The 23,708-nt window shown below is 42.6% G+C and overlaps 3 protein-coding genes across 5 annotated transcripts in view; 2 read left to right on the top strand and 1 right to left on the bottom strand.

Annotated features, from left to right (window-relative positions):
* Positions 1–402: 402 nt before the first annotated feature.
* Positions 403–6,935, bottom strand: LOC106748949. 2 transcript variants are annotated; one of them, XM_014627910.1, is made up of 14 exons: positions 6,816–6,935; positions 6,508–6,636; positions 6,096–6,162; positions 5,286–5,950; positions 5,089–5,201; positions 3,092–4,994; positions 2,602–2,732; positions 2,440–2,529; positions 2,253–2,363; positions 2,031–2,122; positions 1,823–1,948; positions 1,577–1,750; positions 1,357–1,490; positions 403–1,265 (listed from the first exon to the last, which is right to left on the bottom strand). In XM_014627910.1, exons 3-14 carry the CDS (start codon positions 6,111–6,113, stop codon positions 1,145–1,147), a joined length of 3,678 nt encoding a protein of 1,225 aa, XP_014483396.1. In that variant the 5' UTR covers positions 6,114–6,162; positions 6,508–6,636; positions 6,816–6,935; the 3' UTR covers positions 403–1,144. The 2 variants fall into 2 exon arrangements, with proteins under 2 accessions (XP_014483396.1, XP_014483397.1); XM_014627911.1 differs by having other exon boundaries at positions 5,286–5,936.
* Positions 6,936–7,246: 311 nt separating this feature from the next.
* Positions 7,247–10,873, top strand: LOC106748959 (probable deoxyhypusine synthase). 2 transcript variants are annotated; one of them, XM_014627927.1, is made up of 8 exons: positions 7,247–7,610; positions 8,579–8,715; positions 8,788–9,062; positions 9,150–9,368; positions 9,454–9,646; positions 10,210–10,313; positions 10,409–10,534; positions 10,625–10,873. In XM_014627927.1, the coding sequence occupies exons 2-8, from the start codon at positions 8,607–8,609 to the stop codon at positions 10,709–10,711; spliced, it is 1,113 nt and encodes a 370-aa protein (XP_014483413.1). In that variant the 5' UTR covers positions 7,247–7,610; positions 8,579–8,606; the 3' UTR covers positions 10,712–10,873. The 2 variants fall into 2 exon arrangements, with proteins under 2 accessions (XP_014483413.1, XP_014483411.1); XM_014627925.1 differs by having other exon boundaries at positions 8,576–8,715.
* Positions 10,874–11,379: 506 nt separating this feature from the next.
* Positions 11,380–23,708, top strand: part of LOC106748958 (ecdysone-induced protein 78C) — a 47,893-nt gene continuing 35,564 nt past the window's right edge. The window contains exons 1-2 of the mRNA XM_014627924.1: positions 11,380–11,682; positions 15,949–16,025. Coding sequence (XP_014483410.1) covers positions 11,594–11,682; positions 15,949–16,025 — 166 coding nt within the window. The 5' untranslated portion in view covers positions 11,380–11,593. The remainder of the gene's footprint in view (positions 11,683–15,948; positions 16,026–23,708) is intronic.

The following is a 23,708-nucleotide window of genomic DNA, read 5'->3' as shown; positions in this document are numbered from 1 at the left end:
TGATAGCGCTGCTACACGCCTACGATGTGACCGTAACGCGATCGCATTAATCGTGATATATTTATTTGGCGGATATATATATGATAAGATAGGATATATATATATATATATCCTATCTTCCTATAAACTATATGTTTATATTTGGTATAAGTAGGTACTCTATAAGCGCGTAATATTATTTGATATTAAGTAATATAAGGTGTATTCTTAGAATATCAGACGTAATATTCTAGTAACATTATTTCATATTAAATAATATTTCTAGAATATTAATAGATGGTTATATGTCAACGCCTGATAATGTTATATAAATATTTAAGAAATAATATTATTTAATGTTATTGTGATATTATATGAACATTAAAAATGTCTTATTATTTAATATAATACTGATATTCTATGAATATTAAAAAAAAGGTAATATTATTTCATAATTATTTTAAATTTAATAGTTAATTAATCAGTACGAAGGATATATAGGGAAATGGGAAGAAATTGTAAATTTGATTACTTTCATTAAATAAAATCTTTATAACTTTATATATTTTCTAGTTTGCTGAGTAACAATAATAATCTCTATAAAAGAAACGGCATCTTTCGATTAGACAAGTTATAAAAAGAAATTATAGTAAGTTATAAACATAGAAATCCCTAGATTAGACAAGTAAGTCATAAACAGAAATGATATAAAATACCAATGCATGATTTTCTTTTTCATTATTATTAAGTTTCAAATTAAATTTCATTTTAGGGAAATAATCATTCTTCTTTCCTGTTCAGTATGCACTGATACACATTTTTTACGTATCCTTGACTCGTAGAGAGCGGATGGTATTTCTTATCTATTTCATACAATTTTGTTAAATGGTAATATTAAGCCCGAAAATATAATATTGCTTGCGCTTCAATTATTCTGCTACTTTTTTGTATTCCTTATGTCTCGTAACTTTTTATTTTTATTCGATATTAGATTTATTACAAGGTAATGGCACTTTGGCAACACTCATACATTTCACAAGAAATAAATAGAAAAAATAGTATATATATATAGTTAAGGCAATTAACAGAAGGCATTACAATTAACAGAAAGATATATAGAAAAATATTCAGATATTATCATGTTATTTAGTATTGTATAATCGCATTATATAGAAGTCAGGTCCTCTGATAATAAGTCCTCTTGCGGAACGTTTCGAAAATAAGTGCACACCACGTTGTGTCCGAAGTTTGGTTTCTTTCCTGGTGAACGGCATGCTGCGTCGTTTCTGGATAAATAAAACATCACAAGGTCGAGTTATAGTTGTAAAATAATATTGAGAACGAGTATTCTTTAAATAAAAAAATGTAATATTTTACTTGGTTTTGCTAGCGTCGTCAGGCGAGGCTCTGTTCGAGGATACCTCAGTTTTTTGCCGCTTCCTCAGTGTCATGGAGTATCTTGACTGTATTTTTGCGTCTCCATTCGCCTTTGATCGAAAGTTACGAGAGCGCTGCGCAAGAAGATAAACTCGTTAAGTTTCTCTCGAAAAATACGAAGCTCGTCCTTTTTTTGTTTTCAAGTTCACTTTGGCGTTACCTTACGCGGAGACACTTGTTGCTCTTCTTCACAGTTGGAATCGGTCGATGAGAACGTCAACTGTTTTACTATTCTTAGTTCCTCATTGACTGCGGATTTCCGAGATCTCTTCATGTTATTCGCAGCTTGAGCCTTAGGTGATTCGGTGAGGGAAATCTTGTCGAGAACAACCGTCTAAATCGGAAGAAACTCGATAAGAATTCTGCGTGGTCGATTTTCAATTCTTTGGGAATATTATTAACTCACCAGACTCTTGCTCGTACTGGAAACCTCATTTGTTTCGGGAAGTGATTTCCGCTTGGTCGCACCGGTCTTCATTGATGTGCCCTCAAGATTCACCTCTTCTTTTGCTCCCGATCCTTTTTTAATGTTCTATACTCGGCAAGATAAAATATCTATATGTTCAAGAATACTACAATACCGTTATGAGATGCATGAGATCAGTTAGCGATACCTTTTTTTGATTCTCATTCGACATTAACGATAATTCTTGTAAACTTCCTGAATTATAAACTGGAGTGTTGTCTTTCAAAGTTACTCGTTCGCCTATATAGAAAATAACAGCGAGAAAATAGGTCATTCTGCTCTTCATTTTGTGACAAGAATTTATGTTTATTTATACTTTTTTTGTATTCTTTAAAATATATACTTGTTCTATTTTTTCTGTATCACACACCTGTCCAATAGCATAATGGCGGTAAGATTTTACGACCTCTCGAGCTCACGGGTACGCTAAGTAAATCCGTCGAGGTATCGTGAAAATTTTTTCCGACTTTGTCCAGTATGCCTGAAACACGGAAGGGTATTTCCCATAACAGAAAGATTACAAGATCGCAATCTCACAAGAAAATCATCACACATACTGAACTGCAACGATTTCCACGACATGCAAAATTGCTCGATCTTCGCGGGGCATCCGTGACGACATTGTTTCACGAGTTCCTTGTGTAAAACTGCGATAAGAAAAGCAAGGTTATTAGCTGGTAAACATTTAACGCGTCGTCTGTCATCGGATGATACTCTACCATGCTTATTGTCGTTCAGGGGGCCAAGAAGTTGGTAGAATTCGTGGTTCACCGTCTCGATCAATGTCGGCGACAAACGCCTGAGCACAATATCCGTTCTGAAGTTTCTACTTATAAAGTGACCAGCTTCACTAAAAAGGAAAGGTGAAGAACAAAGTAACATCATTTTGTGTGATGATATTAATATTATATAATACAGGATGTCCCAATTCTCGTATGCGGAGTATATAGAAAGATTTTTTGATGCCAAAAGAAGTAAGAACTTTCTCCTTTATTGAAATTCAAATAATAGTATCCGAGAAACAAGCGATTAAAAAAAAATTGGATGAATGAAACGAGCGAAAGCGGATCTTGAAAAGAAAAAGTCCTTAAACACGATAAAATTGTAGTAGCTCGTTACTTTTTTTTTTTTTAATAAGTAATGCCAACGAGTTACTTTTCAAAAGTAATTTCCCCAATCCCGATAATTTATAAAATAGAGAACGTTTACTTGAGTAGTTTCCCTTGAAAAGTCAAACCCAATGCATTCTTGGACGTGAAATCGTGCACTACTTTCGGCATCCATGCCGTCAGCATTTTCGTATCCACACCGTGGGTTTTCTTTCTGGACTGTCCGGCTGCACTCGTCGTCGGTTTCGTCGTACTATCCGACTCATGTTTCATATTGCTCGCGGAGCTCGATGTTGCACGGTTCTTACTGTCAGTCGTGGTCTTGGGGAGCGATTCGTTCGCGACGGGCGCAGGCTTCGACACAGCGACCGACGTTTCCGGTGCCGGCTTCTCACGAGTCCTCTTTTTCGGCCGGATACTGGCTCGTCGTTTGTCCTCGTTGACACCTACATCCGAATCGTGCGGCTCCGCGGATCTGTGCACATCCGCTTTGGTTAATTTCAAGTTCAGATGTACCGGTATCGAGGAGATTATCGTAGGCTTGGATCTGACAGCAGTCTCGTCTTTGGGCGGCTCGGCGAGCTCCTTGCGCGTCTCGGAGAAACTGCTGCTACTTTCGTTATTAACCACCACGTCCTTGCGCAAATCAACTTGACATCCCGCTTCGGCGGATTCCTTCTGCGCGTTCGTCGCGACGTTTTCCCAAGCGTCGGAATAATCGGTGTAATCGACGTCCGCACATCGCGTTCCATGCGAGCTCGGCTCCATTTTTTGTAAATTAAAAAAACTGAGCAATTGTTTGTGCGGGTTATGTTGCATACCCTCGTGAACCGAGTCCTTTCGCCTGTAGAAAGCAGCGTCCTGCGATAAAACGTCGTTCGCCGCTTTGTGACGCATTTTCGGGCTCGCCTGCGCTTCCGCTTCCTCCTCCGTGATACTAACGCAGGATTCGTTGACCATCGAAGTCGCAGGGCGAACGGTGAACTCGGCGATCGCATTATGGTGCCTATTCATCGCCTGCTGGTCCGGTTGAATCAGCCTCTTCCTCACCTTACGCTTCGGCAACCTTCTCAATGCTTCTCTGGATTGGAGAACCCGCTCGATCGAGATCTTCGGCACGCCCGCGTAAGTCTCGCTCTCGGAATCGTCCTTGTGTTCCGGCATCACGTCATTTCTCGCGTTCGTCCCCACCTGGCTAAATTCGTTCCTTATGCTCCCGTATCCCAGATCGGCGGAGTACGCGTGGCTCTTCGGTCCCGTCCACTCTTCCAGCTTACTTTTATTCGTATGATTATTCTCGTTGCACACGGATATCTGTTGCAGCGGAATCACTTCCGACATGGACGTGTTGCTACTCTCGGCGACGGAGTTACATTCTGTTGCTGATTTGTAAGAGATTATGTAGTCCAAGCAGTCGAACATCTCGATGATCTTGTCGATATATTTCGGGGAACAATTCCTGTCCGCCAGGTTGTTAATAATGATGTTCAGCTTGTCCTCCTGAAGGAAGTCTTTCAATCTGTTTATCTTTCTAGGACTGAATGATTGACCTACGGTTGTTTTAGCATTTTGTCTGCTTTTCTCGTTACTAGCGTCGTTCGCTTGCGTGCCGAGGCCTGTATCCTTCTCGAAACCGGAAACGCAAGACTTCACGAACGTGGGCTCCTCTTCCAAATTTTGCGTACTGCGCGTGCAATTCTGACACTTCTCCATTTTTCTCGGCAATCTATTACTCAAACTTTCAGGCTGTACCATTACTTGTCTGGCGTTTTCAGTCGTTTCATAAGATGTCATTAGGGTGTTATGCCTGTTTGTTATCTCGCATGTGTATGTCAGATCTGTCATTTCGCTTTTTAAGTCGTCATCGCTATCGGTGATGAATGTGGGCCAACGGAACGTCACTGGGCATCCTTGACTGACGAATGTACTCCATATCTGATGAACGTTCTGCCAGTCGTCGGGAAAGCCGTTGTAGAATTTCCCATGAATGTAGTCAGGCAATTCTGCGTTTTGAGATCACAAGCAATTTATAATTAAACCCAACAAGGACTTAAACACAAAAGAGGAAGGTAGAACAAATTCCACGTGTATACTTACCATTTCTCTCATCAGTGATATTTCCCCGAAGATAATATTTGTGTTTGAAAATTGATTCAACGCATGTAGTAGAATATCTTCTTACAACGGGTTTGCTGCGAGCAACTTTTCCACTGTCAACGATACAACAAATGTTACATATAACACTTAGAAAAGTACTACTGTCAATTTTACACCTACCATTAAGTTCTACTCACCATTCCAACGTTCCTTTGATTATCAACTGACACTGGTCATTTAATATAACTTTCCACTTTGAAAATATTCTCCCAAGCTTTGATATGTCGTTATGAGATGGTGTGATGTACGAGTGCAGGTATTCTTTGTCACCATATGTATTAACAGTTGTATATCTTGTAATATTGGAATTTTTACCAGAAAAATCACTTGGGAAAGACTGAATTGAACTGTTAAGTGGTGTCGACACAGATTTTCCATATTCCGATGACGTATGAACTCTATTCTGTAAAGTACTCCTCAAAGCACGATGAACTCTGTTCACTGTTGGAGGTGGCATAATATACTGATCAATATGGTTGTCCTTAGTATTACTCTGCTTAACACTAGAGGTAATTATCATTTTTTTCTTGTTGATATTGTAAGCTTCCCTTTTTGGAAATATGCTTTTTAAATTATTACTAGAGGCTAAAACCTCGCTCTCAATGTTTGCAAATTGGGATGGAGTTGCACAACTGGTATTTACAATACCAGTATTAATGCTAGAGATACTAGGCCATGTTCCTATAGATTGCTCCACTCTGTTATGTGCGTTATTACTGGATTTTGCTTTTAGCATGGCTAGCTTTAAATAGCGTTCCAGTTTATTATAACGTTCATCCGTTTCAAAGCTGCCAAACGTGGACTGTGATCAAATTTATTGTCAAGTAATAATTAAAAATATGATTTGACAAAATAATATAAAAGTTATAGTTGAAATATATATATATATATATATATAATTCAGTAATTCAAGTATATAGCAATAATACACAAATACAAACATTTACCTCAAGTTTGTTTGCCATGGTAAAGTATTAACACTGGGTAAGATTTTTTATAGCTATTCAGTAAGTGCTGGATATGTAACAAAAAGCACATATTCAAACATTACTTTTTGCCAAATTATTGCATGTTTATACAACCCTTTGTCCACAATCTTGCTTTAAGACATAAGTAGTAAGCAAATTGGCCATCTTCGATCAATTATTTTTCTAATAAACTACCGTGGTTGGTCAAGTTTGATTACTATTTACGTCTTAAAGTAAGATTGTGGATAAGGGTAACAGTAATGTATGTAGCATATTCCAAATTATTCGAAGTATATGCGCAGTATAATACATAACTTTGTGTAATGATTCTATTTGAAAGTTAGGAAGAAATGAGGAAGCATAACAATTATGATAAAACAATAATACTTACAAACATATGATCAAGTACTGTTTAGAAATTTTCCATTTCCCTCTTCGAATATTAACAGCGTCTGACTTGGGATGTAGCGGGTATATCGGACATTTTTGAATTATAAGTATAACCTTAATGTCTGTTTAACTGAATTTTTCATTTTGAAACTATAGGACGCACGATATCATATTAAAAGGAATTTTATTTCTTAATAAAACATGAAAATGAGAAAATCTTTCATCCGATGTTTGATTGTATAATTAAAAAATAAGTCGTTTTATCGGTTTTTGAGTATAATATTTGAAAATAAAATTAAAATAAAGTACGGCTGACTTGTTGTTGAGTCACACTATAACCAGGTTCTACTTAACGCTCGTAACGATAGCAAGCATCATTCTATCTTTGTTTTTCTGCATGTTAAACAAAGACAGAATGATGCTCGCGATCATCGCGAGCGTTAAGTGGAACGAACTCTTTGTGCTTGATTTCTCACTCAAGATAGTGGCGATTCGTAGCGGAGATTTTGGAACTAATAAAAATAACGGGTCTAAAAATGTATCATATTATCGATTGTCGATGCGTCGCGTCATTTATAATCTCTTGACCAATCAGAAAAGAGCTACTGGCTATTTGACTAGTCAAGAGACATTCGTAGACCCAACGCAGACGTAATCACCAATCGCTAGTGCCTTTAGACTCGTTATTTTTATTAGTTTCGAAATGTCCGCTACGAACCGCCACTGTCTATACTGAAAAATTGAGCACGTAATATGACTCAATTGTAGGTTAACCCCTTGCCTTACGATTTAAGATTTAACAGCGTGGTCCCAAAATGTAAACAGAACTGTCGAGCCTTCGAGCCATTCCCCGACTCGGCAAATCTGTCTTAAGTTGTACCAATCGCACACGATTTACGTGGGGTGTCGTACCTATTAGAAAAATAAATCACGAGCGTGACACGTGGTGTTTACATCTGACGCGGCCGACGTACCACGGACCAGGGCCTGTGATAGTCATTTTTGGCCCGACCGATGTACCACGGGCCAGGCTCGTGATAATCAGTTTTGGCTCGAAAACGCGATCACGAGCATCACACGAGGTTGTAGGCCAAAGGGTTAAAGGTATTTTACTTTTAATTGTTTTGTAATTTAATAATAAATTAGAACATCTTTTATTTCCAAAATGTACAATTTAACGACAGGTCGTGCTTTTATTTATACACATTTTTCGTCCTACGCACATTAAATTATTATTTATAATGACTAAATAAGAGATCATTTTTCTCGATCATGAGAAATAGACCAAATTTGACAGGTTATAACTTCATTAAAAATGCTAAAAATGAAGTAATTTAAGAAGTATTTTATAACTTAAGATTTATAGTTTTAAATATATAAAGATCATAAACGTTGCTGTTGTTTTTCATTAAAATATATAAAGTTGAATGAGACGTGTTAGTCAGTTAATTCTTAATCTTTTAATTGAATTTCTATATCATAAACTCATTTGCTTATAAAATGTGAGAAATGTATCTTAAAAAGAAAAGTTTGAATTTTCTATTCACATCTTAAGAAATTTTGAATATCAATCTAATCACCTTCTTTAAATAATTAAGGTGAAAAGAGCTTTCTTGCTTCAATTTTGAATAACTCCATGAAAAAGATTTGTATTGTAATTTGCGCATATATAAATTAAAAAGGAAAGTTTACACTTTTAAAAGATAAAGTGTTATTTGTATATGGTGTTTCGTTTAAACAGTATAATTTGACAAGCTTCATCAAATATTTTGATATGATGATCTTGTTAGATCTTGATTTATATTTGTGTAGCACTGTAAAAAATAGGTAAATGTTATCCAATATTTAATATCCAAAATTTTACTGAAAACTAGATACTTTAAGCTGTAAAATGTTTCTTGAAATATTATTGCTATTTTTATACAGAAGTTATACTATTAAATCTTGTCTATCTTTGTGAAGAAAAATATTCCTTTGACTATTAAGGCTTTATGCTTTGATAATTCCTTCTCTCCTTTATTCTTTTTTGTACTTATATCTTTTATTTTCCTTTTCCAATACAATCCCAGTAGAGCTGAAGAGAGCAAACCTGTTATTATTATGGCTAGCCCACCAAAAGAAAAATCATGCTCTCTTATAGAAGAGTTAGCAAGGAATGCTGTATTAGTTCACAGTGCTTCTTTAACACCTGGTACATCTACAGTAAAAGGTATTTTTTTGTCTTTTAGCAACAATGTTTATTATCAATAATTACTAAATAAAGTCTCATGTGCATATACAGGTTATGATTTTAACAATGGCCTCGATTATCATGAATTATTCAAAACCATGAGATATTCTGGTTTCCAAGCAACAAATTTTGGATTGGCAGTGGAAGAAATAAAGAAAATGCTGGACCAAAGAAATATACCTCTCGCGGAAGATCAAATTGACAATATGGAACAAGATGAATTTATAAAGAGAAAATACAGTTGTTCAATATTTCTAGGCTACACGTCGAATATGGTATCCTGTGGCATCAGGGATACTATAAGATATCTCGTGCAACATAAACTTGTAAATTATTCTTACACAATGTTTTTAAGTATCCTTTATTTATTAGAGATATCGTAAGTTTTTATGACTATAAAAAAATGTTTCTAGGTGGATTGTATTGTTACTACAGCAGGTGGAGTAGAGGAGGATCTGATAAAGTGTTTAGCACCTACATATCTTGGATGCTTTAGTTATGATGGTAGGATTCTCAGAGAAAAGGGATTCAACAGAATTGGAAATTTGATAGTACCAAATGATAATTATTGTCTGTTTGAAGACTGGGTGATGCCAAGGTTAGATACGATGCTAGATGAACAGGTGAAACAGGTGCACATAAATTTCAATAATGATAAAGAAATCATATGCAGTGTACATCGCTATTATTTTTTATTGAATTGAGTCATACATACAGGGTACTTTGTGGACGCCGTCTAAGATAATAACCAGACTCGGCGAAGAGATCAATAATGAAGAATCTATTTATTATTGGGCTGCAAAAAATAAGATTCCAGTATTTTGCCCAGCATTGACCGATGGTAGTCTCGGTGATATGATGTTTTTTCATTCTTTTAAGAAACCAGGATTGGTAATCGACATACTTGCAGGTGTGTCTGTCACGATATTTTATGAAATTAAAATATATGATCAGCTCTATTGATACCCAATTGGTAAAAAGACTAAGAATTTGTTAGTGCAGTAAAGAAAAATAATTTTTTGTGTTGATTCAAATTTAGTCCAAATTTAGATGTACAAATTTATTTGCCCGAACGTCCTTGAGCCAAATCTTCTTTATTGTAGAATAATAATAATATTAATTACAAACGGTTATACATCTACCAATAGTCGGAGGAAGTAAACTTCTCAAAGTCATCAAAGATCACGAGTCTATAATGTAAAACGAGATAACAAATCAGGTACCAAATCTTGAACACATTTCGTTTGTAAATAAACATGAAAGAAATGCAGGAAGCAAGAATATAATGTGTGTGGCTTTGCATTATCATTCCGTTAAAGAGAATCTGACTCAGGGCTAAAACATGTGGACAAATAAATGTTCACCTAAATTTGAACTAAATTTGGATCAATACGAAAGATAATATTTCATATAACGTTTATTTATTAACATGGTACGATCAGATAGTGAGAGATACAATTTCCGATTTTACAGATCTTAAGAAATTAAATACAATATCTCTAAAGGCTGTGACAAGCGGCATGATAATTATTGGAGGTGGTCTCATAAAGCATCATATCTGCAATGCTAATCTCATGGTAAAATGATTTTTTTTAATTTGAGATATCATTTTTGGATGCATATATATACATATATATCGATTAAATAATAATAAGCCGATACTTAATTATAGAGAAACGGTGCTGATTTTGCCGTATTCTTGAACACTTCCTCGGATTTCGACGGCAGCGATAGCGGTGCCCGGCCCGACGAAGCGATTTCTTGGGGAAAAATCCGAAAAGATGCCAACCCTGTCAAGGTAATGACATTATCTTGTTAATACTGAATTCACTAAGTACGATTGAGTTCGATCGAGTTCTCAGGTGCATGTTGCGCTCCTCTGTTTCAGGTGTACGCTGAGGCTTCTCTAATATTTCCATTGTTAGTAGGAGAAACATTCGTTAGGTATCACATGTCCCGTAAAGATAACAATTAAGTATCTAGAATATAAGAAAATTATAAAAAAAAAATAAAAAAAAAGAAATAACTAAAAGTGTAAGAAAAAATTCCTCTTTATTATTCTTCTGAATTATTCTTCTAAATTACATAGAATTAAATGAAAGATTAGTATTATTATGAAAGATTAATATTATCATGAAAGTATTATGATGATCAGTATTATTATGAAAGATTGATATTATTATGCAAATAAAAGAAATATGCAAATAAAAGAAATTATCATCCAAAATACAATGGTAAAAATTGTAAAACTTTTCAACACTTGTCTCCACGTCCAAGCTGATTACAATTTCGACAAAGCTGGGAAAATATCCGATCGCAACCGATCCTTCGTAATAACTTGCTCAATCATCGCGCTTCAACTCGAAGTGGTATTGTAAGCGGAATTCGAATTATGCGCGGAATCGAATCGCCATGTTTGTTTCGAGGTCTCCGCTGTGAAGTTGCTCGCGCCTTTCGCGTGAATTTCTCGTTCGATTTCGGACGATGGCGATCAACGCTTGCGCGACGCACCAAGTACCTGCGCAGCGTCAGGTGTCGGGGCAGGTAGAGCAGGCGTCGCGGCGCGCCGTAGGGGGCGGTGGGGGTGCTGTCGTTCGCCAGTTGTTACCCGCAAGCCCGCGCTCGCGGACGACGGGCGTGAAATTAACCCCCCACCCCCCTCGCGGCTCCCTCGATTCTATGGTTTCTGCCCCCCTCACACCGCGAGCGGGAACCGACTGCTCGTACGTCGGACGCCGGTGGTGGTTCCTCGTCGGTGGTGGACCTCGCGAATCGTCGTCGTGATCATCGCGTCGTTACCAGCCCTCCTGCCTTCGCGCGGTGGAGGAGGTGGTGCTGCTGCTGGTCGGCATGAACGATGATGGATGTGGAGGAGACCAACACGGCGTCTACCGCGAGTTCCTCGCCGAGACCCTCGAGCCCCGCCGCCGACTCCACTTTCATCAGGTGAGACCATCCTCCGGGCATTATTCTCTCTGACGAGACGACGAGAACGGAGTTGGTTTTCGGCCGCTTCCGAGGCACGCGAAAATCACCCTCGCGTAACGTAAGGTCCAGTTTGAATCCGCCGATTTCTATGTATCGTGACGCGCTCTCGGCACTCGGTTCACTCGGTTCGAATGACGTATGTTCGCTCCGCGATTCAAAGTTGCTTCGACTTCGCACCGGGAAATTCCGCGGGTCGTCCCCTTGGACGCGGCGACGGAAATACAGCTTTATTCGTAAGTACGTTATCCGTTTGGCGTGAACAGTCGCGATCAATCGTACAAATTTCGCACGGGGTAGTATCGCCATGTCTGAGAGCATTTGGCCCAAACATGGCCCGGCTTCCATTCGCGATTTTGTTTCCAAATTCCTACCTTGGTGGGTCCTTCCTGCCTTCGCGTTCAATTTCATACGTTACATTGTCTTACGATAACCTGTCGACCGAGAGTCTTGCTGTTGTTGCGCCTTTCGTGCACGTCCGGAGTTATTTTGTTCAGAACGATTTTATTTCACCGTCCGTACACACGGGTGAGTCATTATTGTTATTATTATTATCGACCACGCATTCAATAGATCTCTGCCAAGAGTAACTGAAGGAAAAGGATTTGGTAAGAATCTTGTTGGAAAGAATCAGATAAGAATTCATACAGGAAATTCATATGGAATCTTATGGTTGCTCCTGGAGATCTGGATCAAAAACCCGGGTCTTAGGTAACGATCCATGTGGATTCCTGCATGGACTTTCACACACCATGTGGGTTCTTATTTGGATTTGGAATATCCCGCATGAATTCTATATAGTATCCGGGATGGATTGAATATTCTATATGGATGAGTTCTCTTAGATTTTCATGAGAAATTTCCACCTAGAAATTTTCAACAGGGAATTATCAAGATTTGGTTAAATAGTCTCAACTAAATTATTTCATTACTGCCATCGAATTTAGTATTATCATTTAAGTAAATTTTCGCGTTACGATCCACTCAAATTTTTATTTTAACCAGGTGAATATGTTAAAAAGTAATATGTTAACGAGGTGAATACAAACCGATATTAACATATATTCATGTATTTCTTAACACATTTCCCATGTTAAAGTGACACAATAATTTCAATGGACCATTTTTTCAACACAAAACCGCATAAATTATCGTAGCAGTATAAATAATCTCTGCAGTATAAATGGTCTCAACTAAATTGGTTATTGCAACCAAATCATTTAGTAACAGTATATAGTGTACAATATATGGTACTGAATGATTTCGTTGCAGTAACCGAACGGTTTAGTTGAAATGATTTAATCAAGTCTTGGAAATTGCCGTCGAATTCTTCCTCCAATATATTCGAGCGTCTCGACGTCCCTGCGTGTTCCGTGTTGAAAGCTCGCTCTTAAAACGAGGTTAATGACATTTCGATGGGCCATATTCGGGCGATATCACACTTGGATAATGTAACGTACACACACGGCCTTGTGAGTGACGTGCGCGCGCGCGATATTACGGTAACACACTGTGTAAGGTCTCGCGGGTCCGTACGTCCGCGTATTTGCAGGATCGGATATATACCTCGCGCGGGCGCCGATTAATAATGCACGCATTAAGTGCACCACGTTTCCCTCCATCCCTCCTTTCCTCCCACCTTCTCCGTTCGGTTGATTTAAAAATGCAAGTAGCGAAACAACGAGCCGACCGCGCCGTCGCCGTGAATACTCGATCTCTCCGAGGAGATCCTGTCTTCGTTTACGCGAGACGGTGATCGAGAAGGGAGTTCGGTTCTCGGAACTCTCCCGAGGACTCGGGAGAGAAAATCGATGCTTCGATCGCGAGAGCCATATCGGAGAGGAAAAAAAGCTGCGTCGAGCTGCTTCTCCCCGAAGGCGAAAGCTGCGTAATTCATCCGAGAGACTCGGACTTGGCGGTGTTACATGTTTCGAAGCACGAACATGGCTCCTCGATTTCCTCGTTCGCGAATACAACGAAACAAACGATCGGTGGAAAGTTCTCTTCGTCTCTTCCCGCGCGTATTTATAGCGCAGGAGGTTCGACTTATTGAAATTCTATAGCAATTCCTGTTAATGCAAGTCTAATTAAATAAGTTGCACCCGCGATCAATAGCTACGCGGTTACGCGCAAAACGGAAACTGTATTTGTCCGATTTTTTGCTCACGCCACACTGTTCACGTGTGTGTGCGTGCGCGTGCGTGTTGGAAAAAAGAACTATATTTGTCAGTTAATTATTGCAGCAATCAGCGTGAAGGGGGACCGAAAAATCTGTGACCCAAGTTATCGCTGACGAGAAGAATTCGCGAGCAATTTCGCTGCGATATTATTACGCGAGGGATCTTCGATCTCTCTCTCTCTCTCTCTCTCTCTGATCTACACAACTAGTTGTTGTTTATTAATTAATAAGTATATTTGCCAACTTGTTACCATTATTGATCATTGCGTATTTAGTTTTTTGCATCCAGACTGCTTAATTTCTCTCTCTTTCTCTCTCTTGATGCCACGTCCACTTGATAAATGAATAAAATAGCGGCGCCACATATATAAGCTCAATGGTATCGAATAATCAATACTAATTAATTCAACTCGCACGGTAAGGCTGGTTTCATTTCGTAATTGTGTGCGAGTAAATCGGACAAAAACGTCTCTTTCTCTCTCTCTCTCCTTTTTTCAGAACTTTTACGAACCGACGCTATAAAAGTTATTTATCGTAATTTTTCAAACGTCATCTGTCTCCGCGCTATTAAACTTCACGTTTCAATTTTATTGGAAAATTGTGGAAAAAGATTTCACTCTTTTCCCTCTCTCTCTCTCTCTCTCTCTCTCACTCGAAAACTATCGGTGCTCCGATATTCCTCTCCGAGGAGAATGAAGTGGCTGCCAAGACGAGTAAAAATTCGGCGCGTGTTATCGGACACCTTTAGATGCGAGTATTTTCGGATGACCCACTTCGTCCTAGCCATCCGATGGCGATAATTATCGACGATACTAGGAATAGTAACTCGGGGGGCACGACGATATTTGTCGTTCTTTTCCGCGTGGAACCCAGAATCTTCAATACAAAATGCAATCGGCCGTTAATAGCTTTGATATCAGCAATATGAGTTGAGTTAGTTAATCTCGTTATCAAGATATCATAGGATTTATCGTCTCTGTGTTACGAAGAGAGAATTCGTCCAGCTAATCGTCGCAAAATTGGTCTTTTTAATCCCGGGTCCATACGGATAGGAATAATTCTGCCATTAAAGCGAAATCGTTGCTGCTGCAAATTCATTGCGACAGCGATAAAATTTAATTGGCATAACCGAGTTAACGAATTTTATTCTTATTTAGAGCAGAAACAATTTTGTCGCCAGGACAAAAAAATTCTACCGAGCGAATTTATCCTCAGAACATATTAATTTGCTGTGAGAACAAAATAATGTTTTCCTGTATTTACTAATTTGTTACAGCAAAATAATTTTTAGATTCAGCGAAATAATCCAGCGAATGGCAATTAGTGCTCTTAACAAATCATTTTACTATTCACACAATAATTTACAGATTTTGCTACAACACAAAATTTGCTGTGCCACTAAATTATTGTTCTCCATGCATGTTTCATTAGATCGTATCATATTGTGTGACACGATTAGGGGGCTATTTTTTGTTCATGTACATGTGTAAATTTAATGCTATCAAAATGTCATTCAGATTACATCAGAAGAGTTATAAAATTAAGCACCGATAGCACGTCTTGAATATTTTTAATTTATTCGTACCGAGTCTGAAGTGTCGAATCTTATTCTTGCAATATCCAAGGATCTAAATCTTTGACTATCGGTGAAAAGAGGAGCAGACGGAGAAGGTGTGATTTATGCGCATTAATATCACGATTAATTACAAACCCGTTACTCGTGAGCGAGACGTGCACACGTCCAACTCGGGAATTTAAAGAACGGTTCATCAATTTTTCCGTCTTTTAGCTGCGCTCATTGTCGCCTCGATTAATTTTTCCTGGAGCCGTGTCCGCGGTAGGAATCGAAGTCAAAACTGGGTCAACCTTTTATTGCATCGTCCCAGGGCCGCAGTTAGCGGCACCGTACGTCAAAAGGAGAGACGATTAATACCGGGTTACGCTGTTAGCCCGCCCACTGCAAGGACTCTCCGGCCGAACTTGGACTACTTTCGGCTAATACCGTGTCGCCTTTTCGTTCGGATGCATAATAGATGTTTCTATTTCAGCGTGAAGAGGGAACCCAAAGAGGAGCCCAGCAGCCCTCTGGAGGCCACCAGCCCCGGCTCCATCCTACGCAACAACGGTGAGTCCATCTTAAAAAGTAATTATGCACAACGATTGTGCGAGCTACTCAACGAAACGTGACAATCGAAAATCTCAGTCAGCCTGATGACGAAGTTTTTTTCAGATTTAAATTGACGCCTCGGGATTTATTTGAAAAATACGATTTAATATTATATTCTCGTTTTCTTCGATAAATGACTTTCGATTATGTAACGAATCTACCTATATTTTGACGGATCGACGACAGTGTCAATTAATTATTTTCGTTTCTGCAGCGTAAAAATTTCATAGATTTCACTCAAAAGAGATCTTAAACGTCACGAATTATTTTCATTTATTTAATATATCAGTTTCTCAAAGTGTGTTAAAAGTCCAATAAATCTTTGATTTTGTTTTTCCCGTCGGAGCAAATTCTCATAGAATCGAGCCATTGTCGAGCGTCTCCCATAGTTCAGCAAAGTCAACGGAGAGAGAGTTTACAATTTTAACCGCGAGGTTCACTAAAAGTGTACTACACGTTATTGGGAGACGCGAAGTTTCTTTCAGTAAAAATCGCTTATTCCGAAGCGCGGATTGAAAATTACGTTAATTTATTATGAATGAAATCCTGCGCGTACACTGAGGAAAAGAAATTGACATTTTGCAAAATAAATATTTCTTATGACATTTCCTCGATATTTATTTATGATTAAGAAAAAAATTTGATTATGATGACGGAATACATATTTTTATGAAGTATACTCAAGTTTTCTTATTACTTGGTTTATTTGCTGGGAAAAAAATTTTACTTCGCCGTATTTAAATAAACGTTTATTTCCATGAAATAAACCTTATAATTCACAAATAACTCTTTTTTTCTCAGTGTATACACAGCGCGGAATTTATTCAAGAGACCTCGTGAAACTTGATTTAAAATAAACTCCCTCACCCTCTCGCGAGCTGAACTCACACCCTCATTCTTATTCGATGATTCGGGCGCACTTGTATCCGAGAGCCATCGATTGCCAAATGAGTGACGAAGTCTAGGAAGATCCTAATTACAAAGACACTTTATATCCAAGATCTCCAGGGGGAGAAATGAGGGGAAGGGAAGAAGAGGAGAGTGTAAATAGATGAACATTTTATTCATCTTTCTGCTCGTCGCTTCGTTTTCATCGTCGATCTTACTCCAACGGAAAGATCTCCCTCAAGGCGATCTTTCTCGCGCGAAAAGATTAGAAATGTTACGAGTAGATAATCCGCGACAAATGAACGACCTTCCGGGACTTTTATCAACGTCGGTGAGGGTCTTTCTTCATTTTCATCGTAGAAGGCGCTCATCGCGCTAAATTATCTAAAGGATCCCTCGTCGCAAGGTTCTCAGGCGACCCTGGGACAGTCCGTGCACATCGTGTACGTGAGCCTTCGAGCGCGACGATAACACGAGCGATCGGAGCGGGAGAGCGATGAGAGAGGGCTGCAGGAGGGAGGGAGAGAGAGAATGAGCACCGCTGTTCAGCACGGTGGGATGAGGTTCCAGCTGTAGCTGGCGTTGGATCGATTCAAAAGCGGCTGCGAAGCGCCCCACCCTATTATGTGTTTTCTTCAAACCCCTACCCCCTCGTTCCATCCCCCGCTGCTTCTCGCGCAAATCCAACCCGCCATCCCTGCCTGCCAACCCCGCGCGTACCATGCTGCGCACTCCCTCCCCCCTTCCTCCCTTGCTGCCCGCCATCCTCGGTTCCATCGTTGCTGGAACGGTTTATTGCGAACCGGAAGATCTCGGCGACCGGAAGTTCCCTTCTTCGCTTTAATCGAAGGTGACTTTTTCGCCCCCTCCATCTTCTTTCTCTCTCTCTCTCTCACACACACCTGGGGCCTCGTATTTTCTCATCCCTCGAACATGGACCCGAAGCGCGTCTCTGAGATTGGCTTTTCGGCGACACGTTGACCAGCGGGACGGTGTCCGATGGGTAATTGGCTGCCGGCTGGAGAAATTTCTCGAGAAATTCTCCAGTTGATAGCCAATTAGCCCGTCGTCCACGGCCGGAGGGTCGCGGGATGTGTATCGCCGGGCGGGTATATTTGCTTACGCATGTGCCCGCTCATTTATTTATCACGCGAGAAATAAATTCGTAATTAATCCGCTCTCCCCCGATTGCGCGCACGCGTATGTGTGCGTGCGTACGTGTGCGCGCAGGATTCATTGATCCGAGTTCCTCGACAATGAAAATGACAGAGAGCTGTTAAGGACGCACTTATGTTATAAGAATATCTCTTTGTGCAGGGCGCAGAGATAGCGATATATTATTATCACATTGCATAAGAGCCGGCTCTCTATAATTATGAATATAAACTTATAACAGTGTATTCGTTGGATATGAGGAGGCGTCAAGCCGTGATTAAACATAAGCGTGTTCCTTATTCCTTCATTGAGAGATCGATAACGACGTCATCGTCGTTCTGCATCCTCTGGTCACTTTGGCATCCGCGACATTTTTCTCGGCAGTTCTCGCGATTACGCAACTAATTATGCTTAACACTCATCTCGAATTCCGTTAACACGGCTTCCCCGCGTCTCGATTATGTCCAACTGATCCAATACGGATTATGTCACTGTAACTTTCACCTTCGATAGAGATCAAGCGGACGCGAAAGAACGGCCGGACGAAAAAGGCAACCGCGGCTAATATTCGTTAATCCGTCGAATCGAAACGTTTTATTGAAACGACATTTGACATTGATATTCTTGGCAATCGTTCGATTAATTGCTCCGGCGATGACCGGAGGTGAAGATAAGGAGATTAATTATTACTCGAGGAGATCGGAGAAGGAGGGAGAGGAAAAGGTAGCGCGAGGCAAGAGGGAAAAACAGAGAAAGAAAGAGAGGGCGCGAAAGTAGTTTATATCGGCGAGAATAACCGCGAAAGCTCGATGAGGGGAAATGCAGCGGCTCGCATAATGTAACACAAGTACAGAGAGCGAATCGATCTGTACGTACGTACGCTCGCGCGAATGTAACCGGTTTCCCAGGTTCATTACACCGCGCGGAGCCGCGCATCTCCTTTCCCGACGACGGTAGTCCCCGCGAAGTTACTTACCGCCGGACTTCATCCCTTTCTCGTAAAACGGCCGTCCGTCTCCGCTCCTCCAGGTTCGCCGATCAGGAAACGTATAGCATCGCCCGTGGAAATAAGTCATCGAACCACGAGCCGCTTGCCATGTTGGGAACGCGGGTTTAACATCTGTCTAAGAATGCGATCAATTTTTTCCCCATGCCGCGTCTAGTTTCTCTCCCGAAGTCGTAAATTGGGAATCGGTTTGTGTTGACGCAAGCTCTCGATAACGTCGATACTCCAATCGGTACAGCTTCTATGCAGGAACTTCTCCGAGACCTTCGGATATAATCTTCCCGGAAGATACCTTTCGAAGGTAATCCTCCTCGAAGTTGCGCGCTCTTCCAGCGATCCTAGGTTCTCGTTCGCGTGCTTCCTGCCTCACTCCCCTTGACACCCCCGAATATCTCCGATATCCTCCGTCGCGCCTCTCGTGAGACCGGGCTGTTAAAGTGCGAATTCTGTTCTAGTAGCAAGCGGAAAAAGTAAGAGAGAGCCCGTTCGCTCGCACATACATACATACGTTCGTTCGTTCGTTCGGCTCTCCCGGCACTTCTCGGTCAATGAACCGCGTGTTGCTGGCGAACCCAGTTGGTCCACTCGCGGCGCGCGAACCCCACCACGCCGTCCCGCGATTTAACCCCCCACTGCAGTCGGAGACCACGTCAGGTCGGTCCACGTTTTATCCCTACCGGACGATCCTCCACGACACGGCTCACCTCCGGCTTCCCCCGATCTTGCTGGCCTGCCCCTCGCACCCCGCCGCTGCTGCAACCCCTTCCATCTCCAGAACTCACCTCCGACCCGTTCGCTTAATTCTTCCCGTCCCTCTCCCCATCTCATCCACCCTCCTCGCGTTTCCCTTGGCCCCTCTCCAACCACCTCCCACTCTCTCTTTACCCTTCCCCATCCCTACTCCATCGCGAATCGCGCAATGTCGTAACACGTACGACGGAACGCCGGTTTTACTTACCTCACAGGTGAGCGCTCTCGGGTAAGCGGCTGCACCAGAGGACGAAGGAGCCGTCCTGAGGGAGGGGGAGGGGGAGAGAAAGAAAGACAGTCGCGTGCGAGCGAGATGCCGACGGAGAAGAGAAAGAAAGAGCGAGCGCAGGGAAGGGAGATCAAACGGGAAAGAGAGAAGTCCGGGCGATCGAGGAAGACGGAGCACGGGAAACATGCGGCGAGACGGCCCATTCCCGGCACTCGCGCGAGAACGAGCGGGTCGACACGCCGTACGCTCGCGGATCGCGCGCACGCACGTGATCGCACGTTCTCGCGAAAAATTATTCCGTCCTCCGAGCGCTCTACGTGCGTACTCGTACTGTAACTTCTCTTCAAGTTCCGGCACGACGATCCGTCGTGTGTGTTCTGTCTTCTTCATCTTCTTCGCCTTTTCTCTCCTTCTCTCATTTTACATACAAAAGACGGTGGCCTCTTCGCGTCGTCACGTGGACCGTCCCCCTTCATTCGCCCGGAGCGATGGTCTCGTCGGGATAAGTGAGTGATTCTTGGTGTTCCCCGACGAGATAGAATACTATCTAAGGTTACACACTGTATACCGATCCCACGATTGACGTGTGCGCCGATCGGCCAGATCGATCAGTGATCAAACGAGATTCCCGTGGGTGCCGATGAGAACTGCTCGGTGGGAATCGTCGCGTTGCTGGATTACATCTCGTCGGGATCGAACTGTTTGTCAGTGGTGAATCTCTCAGCCGACGGGGAAAGAATCCGGACGCTGTTCGGGCGCCGCTCGTGCAGCCAGGTAAATTCATCGAGTGTTTGCAGCGCGCACACCCGTTGTCAACCTCGGTTCTCGCGCGAACGGCGGGATAATTACCGAGGAAGTTGCAAAAGTTCATTGCGCTTTCATTCGCACCTCATTGTCCCGCGGAGCGGAGCGTGTTGTTCCGAGGTGTCGGTTACGGCTAATTATGAAATTGTTCGTGACTGCTTGATATCCCGGGCAGTTTACGGACGTTTAAACAGTCGCGAAATAGAAATTCTCCGGAATGGATTTCTCGCGGATCGACCCGACGACGCTTCGGCGATCGCGAACACGTGGCTCGGCACGATCCCGTAGAAATCTTCTTTGGCGTGCGCGCGAGCCAGCGCGCGCGAGGTGAACGCACTGCGACGCGGATGGAACGCGGAACCGACCGCGCGAGACAAATGATCGTCTGCGAGACCGCGTCGCGCGATGCGAAATTCGTGTCCGATTCAGCGGGAAATGAAAATACCTGCCCTTTCGCGAGCACGCCGCTCGTGAGAAATTCCCGATCTCACCAGAGCGAAGTTTCCTATCGAAAAACCTATAGATAGATAATAATAATAACAACGTTCTTTCGATTTCCATCGTTCGAGCAATCCGATCGATCGATCGTTGCATTCTGCATATCGCACATCTAGCCAGCGCGCGAATTGTCGTAGAACATTTGAAATTCGCGAGACGGAAAAACATAACTCGTCGTGAGGGAGGGATGGAAACCGCGAGGGGAAAGAAAAGGGGGGAGGAGGAGAAGAGGACTCCGAGCGAGACGCGCAGGTGAGAGAGCGAGTGAGCGAGAAAGAGAGAGGACAAAGAGAAAGACGAGGAAGAGGGGTGATGTTGATGGAGGGGCAGGGGGGAGGAGGAGGAGGAGGTTGTGACCAAGAGGAAGGAGGGACGAGCCAGGAAGAAGTCAACGTCCGAAGATTACGGCAATGACATTCACTTTTTCTCACTCTCCGCCTCGTGTTTCTCTCGTGCTCTCCGGCTTTTTCTCTCTCTCTCTCCTTCCCCTCTCCCCCTTATTTCTCTCGCGATTCGTCGGCGATTCCTCCTTCTCCCCGGTCGTGTGAAAATGTCGAGATACACACAGGGTGGAACGGTCGGAAAGTTTGTCTATGATGCCTCACGATAACACCGTTAGAAAGATATTCGTGGCGTCGAACGTAATCACGCAGTACGTAATCTATTCAAGGCAGGTCGAAAGATTTCATCTTCGTACAAACGGGTCAACACTTGACCGTAGACTCGCCGTAGCAGTGTCCACGACGTGTCGAGATTTATTATTTTATCGCCAGCGCGTTTTTTTACCTCGGACCGCGTCGTTGTCGTCGCCGTTATTCCGTTTTATCTTTGATTTCTGATTTTCTTTTCGTTTTGATTTATCTTTCAGCGATGGGTCACGTGAAAAGCCGGCGGGCGTGTGAACCACTGAAATTCGGCGGACAGGTTCGCGCTCGCGCCGCCAGGAAAAAGTTCGCCCCGTAAGAAAGGAAGAGGGGTGAAGAGACGGCACGAGAGGGTGCCGAGGGCTGAAAAAGAGGGTGAATGCAAGAAGGGTGCCGCGAGAGCGACAAGATCGCGAGGCAAGCTCGTTATTGAGGCGCTCGGTCGGCGATCGCGATCTCCAAAATAATGGGTTGAACTTTCGGGCGGCGTGCTCTCTCTCCGCACACACACACACACACACACATACACACACACACAAACACACACACGCGCGCGCGCAGAAAGAGAAGCTGAAGAACGATCGGTTAAAGGATGAGCCGCTTCGACGCTCGGCTCGCGCTTTCTCAACGGACAACGGTAATAGTCGAACTTGCCCGGGAAGCTCGTCGCGTAAGAAACAGCCGAGTGGCTCGCGTTCGCTCACAGCCTGTGCTCGAAATCTCTCGAGGTGCTTCAAGTGGCCAAGTGTGAATGGCTCGACGAATACAGTGATAACGGATACATCTCTCGAGTTCCCCTCCCCCCTGCCCCCTGGAAGCGCAACGGTGCTCTCGACGATTGTTCGGAAATAATTGTCCCACGTTCATTTCGTTCTCCGTCGAACGACGTCGCGTTCCTCTCTCCGTTCGTTCGTGCAATCGATCCGACTCGCGTCTCCGAGTGGCCAAGCCGAGTGTGCATCGTCGATTTTCATCGCTCAAGCGCCGTCCAGAGCCGGCAGAGAGCAAGAGAGAGAGAGAGAGAGCGAGCGAGCGATCCTGTCTTGTATTATTTATAATATACGCGTAGTAGAAGGCGCCCGAGAGTGCGTAATGAACGTTTTCGACTCGTAAGTTTATCTGCGCCTCCGTCGCTGCCATTACCCGCGGACGAATTAAATCTTATTAAGCCACGGTGTAAATGCAAATGCGCGCCGGGCGGAATAGCTGCAGACGGAGAGAAGGCGAGATATCCGCGACTCACTGAAACGAGGAAACGTTGCTCGCGGTTCAAGGACCCCGCAAACGCCACGAGGAGGACGAGGAGCGACGACGGGTGCAGCCTCGAGCGAGCAGGAAGTAACGTTCGCGGTGGCCGACCCGAAATCGATCATGGCCGCGTCGGAGGCACCTTAGAGTCGCCGAAGTACAGATCGGAAAGGGGCGAAGGACACATCCCGCCCCCGCGAGAGAGGTGCTCGATGACGAAGCGCCGGGCGAGCGACGCCGCAGAACGAGATCGTCGTTTCGCTAATGACACTCGACATGTCTCTCCACGGATCGCCGTAAAAACACACGCTCTCGTGCGCCACGTGTGACAACGGAGGAATGTTACCGTTACCGCGGCAGCTCGCGTTCGCCAGTGTGCCTCGATAAAGTCGCCGGTACGTACGAAGGATCCATCCGTC

The sequence above is a fragment of the Dinoponera quadriceps genome, unplaced genomic scaffold (assembly GCF_001313825.1).
Source record: "Dinoponera quadriceps isolate SergipeBrazil2010 unplaced genomic scaffold, ASM131382v1 scaffold3271, whole genome shotgun sequence".
Lineage (NCBI taxonomy): Eukaryota > Metazoa > Arthropoda > Insecta > Hymenoptera > Formicidae > Dinoponera > Dinoponera quadriceps.
The sequence above is the reverse complement of the archived record's forward strand: the minus strand, read 5'-3'. Positions and strand labels throughout refer to the sequence as shown.

What these genes read in the sequence shown, in the direction of transcription:
- LOC106748949 (XM_014627910.1), bottom strand. An exon ending in GCCATTATGCTATTGGACAG is followed by an intron (nt 2,123 to 2,252) that starts GTGTGTGATACA and finishes TTTTCTATATAG; the next exon opens with GCGAACGAGTAACTTTGAAA. An exon ending in CGAATGAGAATCAAAAAAAG is followed by an intron (nt 1,949 to 2,030) that starts GTATCGCTAACT and finishes TGCCGAGTATAG; the next exon opens with AACATTAAAAAAGGATCGGG.
- LOC106748959 (XM_014627927.1), top strand. Translation starts at nt 8,607, where the DNA reads ATGGCTAGCCCACCAAAAGAAAAATCATGCTCTCTTATAGAAGAGTTA. An exon ending in TGGTACATCTACAGTAAAAG is followed by an intron (nt 8,716 to 8,787) that starts GTATTTTTTTGT and finishes GTGCATATACAG; the next exon opens with GTTATGATTTTAACAATGGC. An exon ending in GGTAATCGACATACTTGCAG is followed by an intron (nt 9,647 to 10,209) that starts GTGTGTCTGTCA and finishes CCGATTTTACAG; the next exon opens with ATCTTAAGAAATTAAATACA.